Here is a 15,411-nt window from a genome sequence, read left to right on the forward strand (position 1 = left end):
ACAGTTGCTTTTACGTCTGTGCATGCATCCTAGAGCATTTCACCACAACCTATGAGAAGCGGTGTTCTCTCCACAGCAGGACCCCAGAGTCCTCCAAGCCACCCTACAATGGCTCAAAGGGCCAGGAGAAAGCATGGTGCCCTGCACTCACCCCTCCTCCTGGGCTGGGGGGACAGCGGGGCGGCTCGAGGACAGGCTGCCCCGTGGGCCTGGTGGAGAGAGGACTCACCGTCTTCCTTGGTCTGGATGTAGAGCACGCTGCTGCGCACGCCGTCCCCGGCCTGGGTGTAGGCCAGCACCTGCACGCTGTAGTTGGTGAACTTCTCCATGCCCCGCAGCTCTACCCGCTCCCGCGTGGTGGTGATGTTCTGCATCTCGCCCCACTCTGCCGAGACAAGCAGCTCCTGAGCACGGCCCAGCCCAGCCCTGCCCCTTGGTCAGCCTGGGTCCCGATCACGCCTGTGAGGACTAGAGGGTCCTCCACCTCAAGGTACTTGGGAGCAGATTTGAGCCACCGCTCCCAGGCTGTGTCTTTCCTTAAGTGGCCCAATAAGGGAGAGCCACACATGTGGCCTGGCCCAGCTCTTGGCTGACCTTGCACCAACTTCAACTTGATTCTCACCCTTTAGAATCCCTCCATCTCTCCATCTCTCCCAGCAACATTTCTCCCTCTTCCACCCAACTCCCACCCCATGTGAGGGGTGGCTTGTATCTGGAGGGAGCCTAGCCCAGGTGGGAGGACTCAGCAGCCCCTCCTCCTTGCTGCCCCAGCCCCTTCTTGGGCTGTAAGATCTTCCTGGGCAGCATGTCAACCTGGAGATCATTCCTAACATGCCTCCCCTGCCTCTGACTGCTCCTGGGCCCATGCCTTGGATGCTCAGTCAGTGTAAGGGGCTAAGTGACCCATCTGCCTTCTCTCCTCCATTGAGGACACCCACCATTCCCTGTAAGGAACCTGCACAGAGAACCTGGGAGAGGCTGCTGGAGTTGACAGCTCAGCTAGGAAGGCTCAGTCACGACCCACCATCCTGGCTCTGCCTGCGAACTTCTCCTAGACTTTAAAGAAGGGCTCAGGGAGAGGGTCCCATGGGAAGGCCAGGGTCGTGGAAGGAGGAAAAGAGACAGGCTCCTAAGCCTCCCACTGCAACTATTGGGCTTGCAGAACAATAGGCCCAGACACTGGCCGAGGACAGGCCTTGTGGAGATAAGCACCTGCAAACCTACCCCAGCACCTTGCTGATGACCTGGTGCAGACAAACGGCCCATGGCAGAGGGCTGTCCGGGTAGGGGGGCAGCAGTCTGCCAGCGTCCGGAAGGTCAGAACGCCATGCCCAGCACGAGAGTACTCCAGGTTGGTGAGGGGGAATCTCAGAGGGCTGAGCAGCAGGGCCTTCCTTTCCCAGGGGATCAGAACCAGGGTAGACCCTTCCAGGACGGGAGCCAGAGAAAGACCCAGGAAGAGGGCAGTGTGGCTAACAGTCCACGTGCTGTCTGGGATTAGTGAAGCCAATGCCTTCCTTGGGGTCTGAGCTGGGGAAGCCCACAGGCTTAGAAAGGAGGGAGCAAGTTCTGGAAAACGAGAAGCCACCTCTTAGCTGGCTCAGCACCAACATGGGTATAGTGAGGTTACATCTTGAGCAGCGTGGCTGGCATCTCACAGCAACTGAACTTGGGAGAGCTTCAGAGACCAACCCCCTGAGCTAGAGGCCTCTGTGCTTTTGTAGTAGACAGTGAAGGTGGTGGGGAGATGCACTGACTCCTGGTGATGTGTCTGAGCAGAGCAGAATGTGGTGGGGAAGTCATGGCTGGCAGCAGCTCTGGACAGACGACTGTGAGCTAAATTCCCAGGTCCTTCTGGAAAGAGGAGGGGGGCACGGGGGCTGGGAGGCAAAGCCACTGTAGCCCTGTGTGGTCGGCTGAGACAGATGTGTGAGGCCTTCAGGAGGACACGTCCAGAGTCTGGAATGCTGGGCCTTTGGCTTACGTGGACCACAAGCCCCCTGGTCACTTGGAGGTCTTAGTGTACACCAGTGGGCAGGAGGTTGGTGTGTTTGTAGGGGCTACACAAACCTGTTTGCACCAGTGCATCCAGGGGAAGGAAGACTCCCAAAATGCTGGGCCACTGTACTGGGTTCTCTCCATTTGCCATTCCTACCCCAGCTCCACTGTGAGCTCTTCCCTGCCCTCTCCGGGCCCCGGGCAGCCCATCTGCACAGACTACACACTTTGCTGTGTGCCTGGCTCCAGCTGGGTCTGGCCGGGAGTCAGGGTGGGTATCTCCCGGGTTCTGGTAACCCCATTTCCTCTCTTTCCCCTTCAGGCCTACATGGTGTTGGCTCCCTAGGGTGCTAGTCTCAGGTGCCCAACCTCCCTCTCCACTCCTCTGAAGGAGCCCCTGCAGTAAGCCCTTCATTTGCCCCATTTGATTATGCCAACTGTTCCCCACGGAGACCCTGACTGATGGAGCCATAAAGGCCTAATATCAACAGCTTACAGTAGAAAAGCAAATATGCCCCAAATCGTGCCCCAAATAATTCCCAAACATACTTGTTTGGGAGTTGCTAGGTGTCTCCTGCCCACCCCTCACCAGAGAGGTGGCCATGTGTACCTGCCCTTGTCCCTGGCTCTGGTCCCAGGCTGACATGGACATGTGCTCATGGATCTGAGCCCCTCCCTCACTCTCCCTTGGCCCTTATGACAGTTACCCCCTGTGGCCCCCACACATGGAGAAGAGGGGCTGCACTTTCCACTTGCCATGCCGCTGGAAGATGCTCAGCTCCAACTGAGCCTGGAAGCTGACCCCCACTGACCCTGCGCCTATCACCCTGACCCACCCTGAGACCCAGCCACCAGTCCCAGCAGACTCACCCCCATCAACGTAGAGTGACCAGAAGATGACCCGATAGCCTTTGAGGACACCATTGAGGGTGCTGCGCGGGGGCTCCGACCAAGAGATGACAGCCACGTCAGACGTGATGGACAGGGCCCGGACGTTCTCGGGGGGCTGGCTGGGCACTGCATAGGGTGGGGGGAGAACCAAGGGTCCTGTCAGTCCCTGTGAGTGACTACACAACACACGTGTCCTAGGCTGAGCCCTGCTGCCCAACCAGAGCAACGTGCAGTTAGACAAGCGAGGGGACCTCTGACGAGTAAGTCCTGAAAGCCAGGGCTGGGAGGCCACCTAGGTCTCTTTTCTGGAGCCTGGGGTGGACAGAGATCTTCACGGACTTGGCCCTTGCTCTCTGGGTAGCATGTTCCCAGTTCTGCTTTAATCCTAGGAGGAAGGTGATGGACTCTGAGCACGAGCCCCTGGGAATCTGCCTGTGGGCCACCACGGCCGAGGGGAGTCCACCTCTGCTGAACATGACAGAACAGGGAAGACCACCAAGTTGGCCTGGGGGGATCTATAATTTTTTATCCTATTTGATGGCTGCCAGCCCCTCAGTGTCATCTGACTGGGGTGTCCGAGCCAAAGCCTGGCTCTAGGGCTCTTGTGTCCTTGTACCAAGCTGAAGGGAAGGCAAAGAAGGGGAGAGGATCTCAACTAAGCCTGGTGCAGGGGAGAAGGGTTCCATAGAGACCTCAGGACTTCTGGGACCATTACACCTTTGTCCCCGCACACGAACATACTCAAATGTTTGAGATGAGGGGAAAACACTCTCTGAGACCAACTGAAGTGGACCACCCCGCCTGGAACCCATTCCCTCTGAGGGCTTCCTTTGATTTAACCTCAGTCCCATCAGCCTGGGTTGGCCTGTGTGCAGCTGCCCTCTCTAAGATGACAGACGGGGGGATTACCAGGCCCCAGGATCCACCTTGGCTAGGGACAATTTTGGTGGCACTTCCCCCTGGCTTCCAAGAAGCCAGGGACAAAGGGAAAGCCTGAGTCTGCTTCACTCTGAGTGGGAGCGAGGAGGCACAGGCTGGATGAAAGGTAATTAGATCCCATTGCCCCACAAGAGGCAACTCTAATTTTTATGAGCATTTAAATGATAATACATCATCCTAACGATCCTCTTTGAGAATGATTATTGTTTCATATTACTTAGGTGTAAAAATATAAGCACCATGTAATTAGGGACCCAGTGTAATAAACTAATACAGATCGCCCTTTCGAACAAAATGAAGGTAATATAATTATGGAAAAGACACTATCGCTAAAGCAGGGGCCCTTGAATACCCCAGGAGGAGTGCTAATATTGCCAGGAAACGATCAGGATCTGACAGGCTAACGAGGGCCTTAATTAAGTATGAAAAACTGCTGAGCAAATGCGGCTGGAAACTTTCTTCCCCTCTCCTCCTTTGTTTTGAAAATGACTCCACAGCCCATGCTGATCTCTCTTTGGTGGAAACCCCAGGGGTCCCCACAAGGCAAAGGATGTGATGTCCTGACAGAGGCTGTGTCCTGGCACAGCCCTGGGTGGACGGGAGCTGAGTGTTAGGCTGGGTGGGCTGGTCTGGACTCGAGACAGCTGTTCCCCTAGAGCATCCTGCACCCATGTCACTTGTTCCTGCACCCAGCCTTGCTCCCAAGCAGAAGGGGACCAACAGGGTGGAGCAGAAAGAATGTGGGATTCAGGGCCAAGATTGTGATCCAGGCTCTGCTATTCACTAGATAGGTGATTCTGGACAGGTTCCTTAACCCTGGCACGCCCTGGCTTCCCTTCATGGATAATGACACGGCTGCTGGTGTTGCGGTTCTCAAAGTTCTCCCCAGACCGGCAGCATCGGCATCACCAGGAAACTTATTCAGAATAAAAGCTCCTGGCCCCCACTTCAGACCCGCTGAAGAAGCAGCTCCGGGGTTGGGGCCCAGCGATCTGTGCTTACGGACCTCCAAGAGATTCTGATGTGCCCTCAGGTCTGAGAACCCCTGTGTTAGGGTTCTGCTTGGATTAGTACTACAGCTACTCAGAGGTGACAAACTTTTCTTCCTCAACCCAGCCAGGCCTGTGGCCAGCATCTTGGGGTGGGGGCAGGAGGGACAGTGAGGGTCATGGGCTGGGGTGGGGGCTGGGGGGCTGGCTGCAGTGCAGCTCCCTCCCCCGGGTTTCTCGGTACCTCTCTGCTCTCTACATGCTGTTCCCCTTTCTTGTGTCTTCTCTTTTTCTCAGGTGCCTGTGCTCTGGGGCTACTGAAGTTTGCCTCATCAAAGGCCAGATTATGCTCCGTGGCAATGCATTAGAATCTCTGGGGATGGAGCCTGGGCATCCACATTTTGAAAGCTCTCCAGATAATTCCAGGTTGTAGCTGATGTTAGGAACCGCTGGTATGAGTTAATTTACCCTCAGGTGTTTCTGACCCAATGTGTCCTCTCCCCAAGGGTGCTGCAAGGACGACGTAGGGAGAGGGCAATGCTTAACCCAGAGGAACGGCTCTCTAATGGTGGAACACCCGGTATCCTCATGGGCCGTGCGGCGATGGCTTTATGCTCTCCAGGCAGTTGGTCTCCCCCCTCTGCTGGGGGTGGAGTGGGCAGGCTCAGACTCAGCAACAGCTTTTAATCTCAGACCCTAGTTTTGGGTTGAGGCATCAAGAAAAAAGACAAAGAATACTCTGCTTCTTTGTTCTGCTCCTTGGGGGGCTGTGACCAGCACCAAGGGCTATCTCCTCTCTCAACCTGGTGCAGGCTCAGGTATCAGCTGGTGTCTTCTCTGTGCCTGGAGCGCAGGCCCGTTCCTGCTTCTCCTAACCCTCGCCCACGGAGAGACTGGGCTCTTTAATTTACTAATCAGGGTGTGGATTCCCCTCAAATCATCATGAACTGTTTTAAAAATTGGGCTCTAAATCCTACCACAGGGGTGTTGGGATTTCTTAACTACACAGTTACACTTCAGGTCCTAAAACAGATGAGGGATCGGTTCCAGCTTAGAAATGCCCTTCTTCCAGGAAGCTGTAAAGGAGGAGAAACAGGACCCAGGGTGTAGAGGAGAGAGCCTGGGTAGAGAGATGGGCTGGGGTGCCAGGAAGGAGGAAGAAAAGGCAGAAAGAGAAGCGTGGATGGAGAGATGGGGACAGACACGTGCGCAGACAGGCCAGCAGCCGGCAGACAGACCGAGCGCAGAGCCTCCGCAGGTGGATGGACGGAGCCGGCCGAGTGGCCTGGGAGGCCCCGGGTGCTGAGCGGGGAGAGCACCTCCTGAGGAGCCAATGGGCAAGAGGACGTGGAGCGGGTCCAGGGAGGCTCACGGACCACAGGACCGAGCTGGGGCCCAGGAGTGGGCGGAAGGACCCACACATCCGCCCTGGCAGCCCTGGCTCTGCCCACGCCTGGGGGCTCCACCCCTTCCCACCGCTGGTGGCCTCACCATCCTCCAGGGTGGTGGCATTGATCTCGCTGGAGGAGGGCCCCGTGCCAGCCCGGTTGAAGGCCTGCACCACCACCCCATACTGGGCGAACTTCTTGAGGTTGTCCAGAGTGTAGACCTCACTGTCCCCGGTGGCTTTCATCTCCACGATGCTGTACTGCCCATTGCTGCCAGGGCTGTTCTCTCTGTAGCCGATCTGATAGCCACGGATGACGCCATTCTGCAGGTCCTTCTTGGGTGCCTGTGAGCATGGGGGAGAGGGACAGGGACAGAGACACAGTGACGTTCTGAGATGATGCTCTTAAAACCAAAGTCAGATCCTGTCTCCTCACTGCTCTCAACCCTGCAAAGACTCCCGTCTCAGGGTGACAGCCAAAGTCCTGACAATGGCTACATGGCCTTACGTGATCTGATACCCATCACCTCTCAGACCCGGCTCCTCTCCCTCACTTCCTAGGCCCCACCACGCTGGCCTCTTGCTGTTTGTGCCAGGCATAGGGATGCTGCGTCCTTGCACAGCCACACGGCTGAACGCCACACCTGTGTCATGTCCTTGCTGAAACGCCCTCTTCTCAACGACACTTTCCTTACTCCCTGCCTCTGTCTAGCACGCCTGCTTTTTCTTCTCCTTAATTTCCCTCTACAGCATCAGCTGACATTCTACACATTTTACTCCTGCCCTGTTAGAACGTAAGCGCCACGAAGATGAGGAGTATGTGTTTTGTTTACTGTTGTGCTCTCAGTGTCTAAATGGTGCCTGGCATATACTAGGCCCTCAATACATATTTACTGAATGAATGAACAGGGATATCATTTGGTGATGGTGAGGGAGGTGGGCAATTAGTCTGAATAAAAAGAAAGAGTCCCAAGGTACCATTTCATACCCATTAAGATGGCTATTATAAAAAAAAAAAAAAAAAGGAAAAGTATTGGTGAGGATGTGGAGGAATTGAAACCCTCTTGTACTGCTGGTAGGAATGTAAAATGGTGCAGCCACTATGGAAAACAGATTGGAGTTTCCTCAAAAAGCGCAACACAGAATTACCATGTGATCCAGCAATTCCACTCCCAGGTATATACCCCATGGTGTGGAAAGCAGGGATTCAAACAGACACTTGTATACCCATGTTCACAGCAGCATTATTCATGGTAGCCAAAAGGTGCATGAATGAACAGGTATATCATTTGGCATCAGATGAATAGATAAACAAAATGTGGAATATCCACACAATGGAATATTATTTAGCCATGAAAGGAATAAAATTGACACATGCTACACGTGGGTGAAGCTTGAAGACATTACACTAAGTGAAATAAACCAGTCACAGAAGGACAAATATTGTATGATTCTACTAAAGAGGTACCTAGAACAGGCAAATTCATAGAGACAGAAAGTAGAACAGAGATGTTAAGGGGCCAAGAGGAAGGGATGTGCAGGAATTAATGTTTAATGGGTACAGAATTTCAGACTGAGATAATGAAAAGTTCTGGAAGTGGCTAGTGGTGATGGTTGCACAACATTGTGTGGGTCTTTTTTTTTTTTGCACAACATTGTGAATGTGTTTACTGCCACTGAACTGCACACTTAAACATAGTTAAGGTGGCAAATTTTATGTTATATGTATTTTGCTACAACTAAAAAAAAAAGGGAGTCCTTGACTTTCACCCAGACACCATGGCCAGGGGCTGGGGTGTGATGGGGGCTGAGGCCTGAAGGCAGCCCCTAGATGGGGGGGCAGAAGGGGCAAGGACATGGGGGTCTGAAGAAGGCTAGCGGTAATGAAGGGCTGATTCCAGTTGGGCAGATAGATGGAGAAAATTACGCTGGCATCAGTCTGGAGCTGGAAAACATACTCTTACCCCAGGCTTGAACCCTGATACCCCGCCAGACATGCACACACGGATGTCCAGAGAGAGAGAACATCAACACAGAAACACCGACACATGACATTCTCACACAAGACCACACGCAGTCACATAATCCCGACATGCCTACTCACATCCAGAACCAGGAACACACACGTCCAGACCCATCAAAACAAACATCCTAATTCACACCCCTACCTATGGCCAGGTACGCTTAGACCCACAAATAGAAGCAGGCTCCTTAATGACTTGGGCCTGCCCATTCCTGAGACAGAACATTCATGCCAGTGCATATAAAAACAGATTGAATCCGAGGTTTAAAGACAATGAAGTTAATTTAAAAGCCCACCTTTTATTGTACTAAAAAATAGTGAGATAAAAAACAATTAAGTTAGTAAAACAGTCCCAGTTTTTCTTAATTCAATGGATGTTTTAAATGAACTGCATTTTTAAGCTCACTGTTAACTCAATAAAATGAAGTTTTTAACTTAACATAATTGTTTTGAGCTCACTAAGTAGGTATGTGTGTGTTTAATTGACATGACTTTTTGTTACTGCCTGAATAGTGTTTCTCTCTGCCCTTGGGCAGTCCTGCTTGCTCGTCTAAGTGGGCAGATTTCTGCATTTGGGTCTCGTATCTGCACACGTATGCCTACACATACTCACGCACACACATAGACATCTATTACAGATGTAAACATATCTTCAAGAGCCTGATACCCTCGTTTTCATACTGACATACACTCATATTACCTGTACACATAGCCGTACTGACCCACTTTGATATAAACATTATTATACAGTGACATACAAGCTACAAACTCAGAGCTATCTATATCGTGATCTACACCTGTACGCGTGACCACAACACATGTCAACAGAGGCCTTGGACAGGTATCCAGGCACACCCTGCCACATTCATATATATATTCCCATATTTATACAAATCTTGACAGATCCTTTCTCCCTCCTTCCTCTCTCTCTTTTCTGCTTCCTCCTTTGTCTCTCCCTTTCTCCTCCCTTATCTCCCTCCCACCCCCCAGAACAGACACACTCGAGATTTAAATCAATCTTAACAATATTTCTCTGAAGCATTAAGAAATCAATAGGCCTGATTGCAAATTTATGTCATAAAGCAGGGGCGATACATCTCGCAGAAAGAGTCTTAAAATGAAGTGACTTATCTTTCAAGTGAATCTTTATTTTTCATTAATCTGTTACTCGGTGTTAAAAAAAAAAATCCCCTGAGAACTCAGCCCAAAATTTATTGACCAGCTGCTTCATTCTGAAGTTCTAACTTTCTAATCAATTTTATTTTTCATTATGAGACTTTGGAGAAATAAATCTGATTGTAAATTTCTATCGACCTCCAGGTCAGAGCTTTGTAGCCAAATGTTTTACTATTTTACATACTTATTCATTCCCTGCTCTCCCAGGTCCTTGGAGGATTCCTTGAAAATGGGTCCAGATCTTGGACACAGACAAGACTTCAGCACTGGACTCCAGGCTTTACCCCTTGTTTCTTTTTCTTTTTTTTTTCTTTTGTCTTTTTCGTGACCAGCACTCAGCCAGTGAGTGCACCGGCCATTCCTATATAGGATCCGAACCCGCAGCGGGAGCGTCGCCGCGCTCCCAGCACCACACTCTCCCGAGTGCGCCACGGGCTCGGCCCTACCCCTTGTTTCTGAGGAAAGCCCTGGAGCTCTGATCTGAATCTGGAGGGGAACTATGGCTCCAGGTGTTTACTAGGTGGGCTGTCCCCCAGAAAGAACCAACTGCCCAGCCCCTGGCTCACTTTCCTCCTGGTCATTTCTCTAGGGAGGGAAGGAACCAGGCAGCAGCTGCTGTGTATGTACATGCACGCGTGGGCATGCACACACGTAGTCTTCTCGGGGAAAATATCAGTAGGTCCTTCTGAATCTTCCCCGTTGTCAAGTCTACCTTTATTATTTATTTATTTTTCCCTGACCGGTAAGGGAATTGTAACCCTTGGCTTTGTGTAGTTTGCACCACGCTCAGCCAGTGAGCGCACTGGCCAACCCTATATAGGATCCGAACCTGCGGCCTCGGCGCTATCAGCACCGCACTCTCCTGGGGTCGGCCCAGGTCTACCTTTTTGAAGAGCCCAGCAAGAGGACTAAAGCACCTGGGCCTTTCCTGTCAGGAGTTAGAATCAGAGAATGACTTAAATGACAGATCTCTGATGAAGATGAGGCTATCTCCTAACGCTTCTGCTGAGATGGGAAAGCTCCAAGAAGAATGTGGGCAGCCCTAAGAAAGTGCTGTTCCAGAACTCCATGCAGCGGGCTGTGGTGGGAAGCTGGGCTAGGGCTCCAGACTATGAGTGTTGAAGTCCTACACCCGTCTCTACTTGAAAGACCGTGGGCAAGTCACCTCATGTCTCTGCACCCGTGGCCTGCTCTGACAGATGGGGATAAAATACCTCCTCTGGCCACCCCACAGGAAAGGGGAGAGGGTCAGATAAGTCAGTGCAAGAGAAAGCACCCGGAGATTGGAGACTACAGTGTAACCAGATGCCACCAGACCATCAGCACTCCTGTGCCCACAGAAGGAGAGGGCGGTAGGGCTGGAACTACCCAAGAAAGCATCTCTTGGTCCTGCTCAAGGTTATGTTTCCCTGGCCAGCTGTGGAATATCCTCTAAGATTTTCCATGACAGATAATGCAGCCTCCCCCTAGATCTTGTAGATCTCTGTCCCCTAGAAATGGCTGCAGCACATACGGGTCTCTTTTCTCTGCAGCTCCTGCACCCTCAGAGGCAGGGAGGGCGGTTACTTTCATCCTAACGTTATAGAGGAGGAACTTTGCACAAAGTGAAATCCAATTCCCACCCAGTTACAACCCATGGGGTTTGGAGGACGGGCCACGGTGGTGGAAGCACCGTCCTACCTCGTTGGCTTTGCCATGTGCTCCATCCCGCCTCAGGCACAGCCCTCCGTTGGACAGCAAGGGTGCAAAGGGCAGGGGGGAATTTCCTCTTACCCTCCTCTCCTTCCAGCCCTCAAAGCTCGGTGGGTTTTATGAGAAAACACGCATGGGTGTTGTCAGAAACCAGAGAAAAGTCTCCTGTGGGCTTCATTCCTGGAGGGAGGAGGCCAGAAAGCATTTCAGGGGAGATGCTTTCAAACTCACTTACCTTCCAGGTCACTTGGATGCTCTGTGAGGTCACTGGCTGCAAGGTGACATCCATGGGGGGCCCGTCAGGAGCTGGGTTGGGGGAAGAAGCAATATTGTGAGTCAAGTCTTGGAAGAGGAAAGAGTCCTGTATTCTCACGCCCAACCCCCTGAGCTGGAGGCCTGCTGGGGAGAAAGGAAATGCTTGTACACGGATAGCAGAGAGCCTTTGTTTGAATTCCCCCGAAATGATCATAGGGTTTCAATTTCCTCTTCATGCTCCATAATTTGCTGAAAATATAGCAAACAATGACACTAAGATACCACTCTACATCCAGCAGGATGGCAACATTTTTAAGAAGTTTGATAGTATGAAGTGTACGCAAGGATGTGTAGCGGCAGGAACTCTCACTGACCGTGGGAGAGAAGATTGGTACAACACTTTGGAAGACATTCTGGCATTTTTTTGTTGTTGTTAAAGGTAGAAGTATCCGTTTGCTGAATCTGTAATTCTACAACTTCTTATATCCGTTAGAGAAAGTCATGATCCTATGCACTAGCATCCAAATGCAAGAATGCTCATAGCATTATTTTTGTATTAGATCCAAACTGTAAACAACCCAAATGTCCATCTATAGGAGAATAGACAGATAGACTGGTACCATCCTATAGTGGAATACTACACAGCACTGAATATGCACAATGATACAACTACACCAGTGACATGAATAAAGCTTGCAAAAACAATTCTGTTCAAAACAGGCAAGACACAAAAGAATATACAACATATGATTTCATGAATACATTGGAAAACAGGCAAAACTAAACTGTATGGTTCATTGAACACACACTGTGGTGACAGTGAAGAAAGAGAAGCAAGAAAGTATCACAGAAGTCAGGACACTGGTCACTTGCGGGGGAGGGATGGAGTTTTGATCAGGAAGGGGCATATGGAGGACCTCCGGCATGCTGGTAGTTGGTTATACTAGTTTTTACTTCATGATTATTTGTTATATGTGCTTTTCTGCATTATTTTATATTTCGCAATAACAAAAGAAAACATAGCAAGACAATTGTTTAAACTTTCAGGAAAACTCCGTGACAAAGGTCACAGAAAATGGTCCAAGGGGCTGGTACCCCATTCTTTGCAGATCTGTCTTTTCGAGACAGGCTGGGGCCAGAGGAGTGAGTCAGGACCATGGAGAGTTCCCCAAAGCCCAGCATCTCCAACCCCACCTGGAAAGGAGCCAAACAGAACAGCCTCCAATGATCCAGAGGCAAACACAGACAAATACCTTGGGATCTCTCTCCTCCCCTCCTCTAACTGCAGGCCCACTGTCCATGGGCAGGGCTGGTGTGGGCCTGAGATATTCCTGATATCCAAGGCCACGGCAGGGGAGGCAGAGCAAGATGCTCACCGGCCTCCTCAGTGCTGATGGTGAGCTCCTTGCTTGGCTCGCTGCGGCCAATCTTGTTGAAGGAGTACATGCGGATGCTATACACCGATGCTGGGTGCAAGTCCACGATGTTGGCCTGGTTGATGGTAGGGGAGATGTTGCGCGTGGACTGCTTGAAGTCCCAGGAATCTGGAGGGAAGACACCCATTTCAAAGCAAAGCCAGGCCAAGTCCAGGACACCAGCTCAGCCTCAAGCACCAGCACATCCCAACTTCAATTTGGATGCCCTGAGGGCTCCAGCTCATACAGATTGCAGAGAGAGGGTACAGGCCTTAACGACTTCACAGAGAATGCAAAGGGTCTGTCCCGTGAAGCTCCGGAGGAGTGACTCTTTTCTGCCACTGGCCAGCTTGTGAGCTTAAACCTCCAATGGGTCAGAAGAGAAGTTTCCCAATGTCCCTGCTAAGATCACCATTTGCCTGCATCCCTGAGGGTCTGACTGGCCAGTGCCCTTCTTCCTGGGTCTCTCATCACATTGGTAACCTGTTCTAACTACTAGGTACCCCCTCTGCCCATCCAGTGGACTCTGGGCAAGGGGAGAAGCCCAGTCTTCTGTATTTCCTTTCTTTGTGCACTTGTGAGGTGATGCTCTTGAGTGTCACATGTCAGGATTTGGGGGGGGGGAAGCAGACCAAGTACCAGAGTCCCCAGCACAAAGTCCCCAGCACAACCCCTACCCTCTTTCCTTCACCAGCAGGAGAATGGTCTCCACGTCTTTAGGGTCAGGGACCAACAAAGGGATTAGCATGTTTGTGATTTTTCCAGGAGGACTGACAGTCCATCCCAGGGCTAATGTTTAGCAAAACTGTAGAACATAAAAAAACTCAGATAAATTCCACTCAAGAATACTGTGACTGTAAACACCCTGCATCTCCAGAGGCATCCACTCTATATATTTTTGCTGTGTTCATACCAGGGGATTCCAGAGAAAAATAAGAAGGGTCGCAGTTATAGTAATGCCTCAGCTAGGACCTTCTAAACCCAGAATTCATAACCAGACTACTGTTTTGGTACTTCACTTTGAAAAAAAAGGAAGAGCGTAAAGAAAGGAGCTGATAGCAGGGCTTAAAAATATTCCCAGGGCATGTCCAGATGTCACTATTCAGTCTAATTTCCTATGCCTTTTACATCCACAGTAGAGTATCCTGAAAAATTCTCAATAGAAAAGATTAAATTATATTCACTACAGTTGAATTCCTAAATCAGGAAAGGAGACTAGCACATTCTAGAGAGACTTGTAAGATTTTTTAAAAAGCTAATGCTTGATAAATCAGGAAAATCACATGTCTCCAAATTCTGGTTAATTGAGGTCTTGATGCTTTTCAAAACACCACTTTTAGCTGCACAGGCTCGGCATCTGTGAAGGGCACCGGCCCAGATCCCCATCTGTAGTTTTGCATTTAATTCTTTGGTTTCATGAGCCAAAGGAACAAAATGGCAGGCTGCTGATGCTCAGAAACACATTATTTTCTCCTTGTCTTTTGAAACACCCCAGCCACCCAGAGGTCACTCTGTGGCTGCCAGGTTAAGCCAGGACTGCCACTGAGGCAGGCTCCTCCCTGCTGTGGGTGCCTCTTTGTGTATCTGGGAGGGACAGGCCAGCCATGAGGAGCAGGTGCTCACTTCCATCTGTGGTGTCCTGGGAGCTGGTGCCAGCTCACAAATCACATTTGATTTGCCCGTGTTTATAGGAGAGGGAGAGTGATCACAAATCAGTGCATTCATTTTTGATGAGTGCAGTCAGAGGGAGGAGACTCATGCGATGTGTCTGAAAACAGAGGAGCCAAGGGGAAGAGGCACTAATATTTCCCGTGCACCCGGGATGTGCCAGGTGCAGTGCCAGACAATTTAAATGTTCGCCATTTATGCCTCACACCATCCTCTGACACCAGTGCCGCATCTCCACGGTATAGGTGGCCTCTGCATCACCAAACCCAACTTCTCCCCTGGCCTCTCAGGTGTGTTCGACACTGGGACCTCTCCCTCCTTCCTGAAACACTCGTCCCTTGGCTCCCTAATAAAGTACTCTCTGGCTTTGCACTCATCCCTCAGGTCAGTTTCTCTGCCTCTTCAGGCACACCCTCCTCTCCCTGCCATGACTGGTTGAGCTCTTCCTGGTCCCCTCCTCTCCCTCCATGCCTCTATTCCCGTCTATACACAGATAACTCCCAGACGAGTGTCCAGCCTGGGCTTCTCCTCTGAACCCCACGCCTGCGAGCCAACTGTTTACTTGACTCCTCTTAGATATTTCAAAAGCACCTCAAATTCAACATGTCCAAGGCAGAATGCTTGACCTTACATCCTATCAGCCTCTCTCCTTCCTGGGTTCTCTGTCTCACAATGGCACCACCGCCCATCGTGTGTGCCGGAAAGTTAGGCGTTATTCTTGACTCTCCCTCCCTCTTCCTCTCCATCAAGTCCAATAGTCTTTGTGTCCATGTAGCTCCTGAATCTCCCCAGCTCCAACCCTACCCAAGGCCAAGCCACTGTCAAGCCTCACTCGCCCCAGGGAGATGAGCTCCCCACTAGCCCCCCGGCATCCACTGCATGCTCCCTGCTCCCTCCATCTGTTCTCCATACTGCAACTGTCATTCATTCTACAAATATGACTCCGTCGCTCACACAGGCCAAGCTCTCCACCTTGGC

The 15,411-nt window shown here is 51.1% G+C and overlaps 1 protein-coding gene across 1 annotated transcript in view; it reads right to left on the reverse strand.

Moving 5' to 3' along the window:
• The window catches only part of DSCAML1 (DS cell adhesion molecule like 1), a 340,661-nt gene that overhangs the window by 27,143 nt on the left and 298,107 nt on the right, over positions 1–15,411 (reverse strand). The window contains exons 15-19 of the mRNA XM_063094153.1: positions 12,727–12,894; positions 11,331–11,401; positions 6,309–6,549; positions 2,869–3,015; positions 230–385 (exon numbers count right to left, since the gene is read on the reverse strand). Coding sequence (XP_062950223.1) covers positions 230–385; positions 2,869–3,015; positions 6,309–6,549; positions 11,331–11,401; positions 12,727–12,894 — 783 coding nt within the window. The remainder of the gene's footprint in view (positions 1–229; positions 386–2,868; positions 3,016–6,308; positions 6,550–11,330; positions 11,402–12,726; positions 12,895–15,411) is intronic.

Source organism: Cynocephalus volans, chromosome 4 (genome assembly GCF_027409185.1).
Source record: "Cynocephalus volans isolate mCynVol1 chromosome 4, mCynVol1.pri, whole genome shotgun sequence".
Classification (NCBI taxonomy): Eukaryota; Metazoa; Chordata; class Mammalia; order Dermoptera; family Cynocephalidae; genus Cynocephalus; species Cynocephalus volans.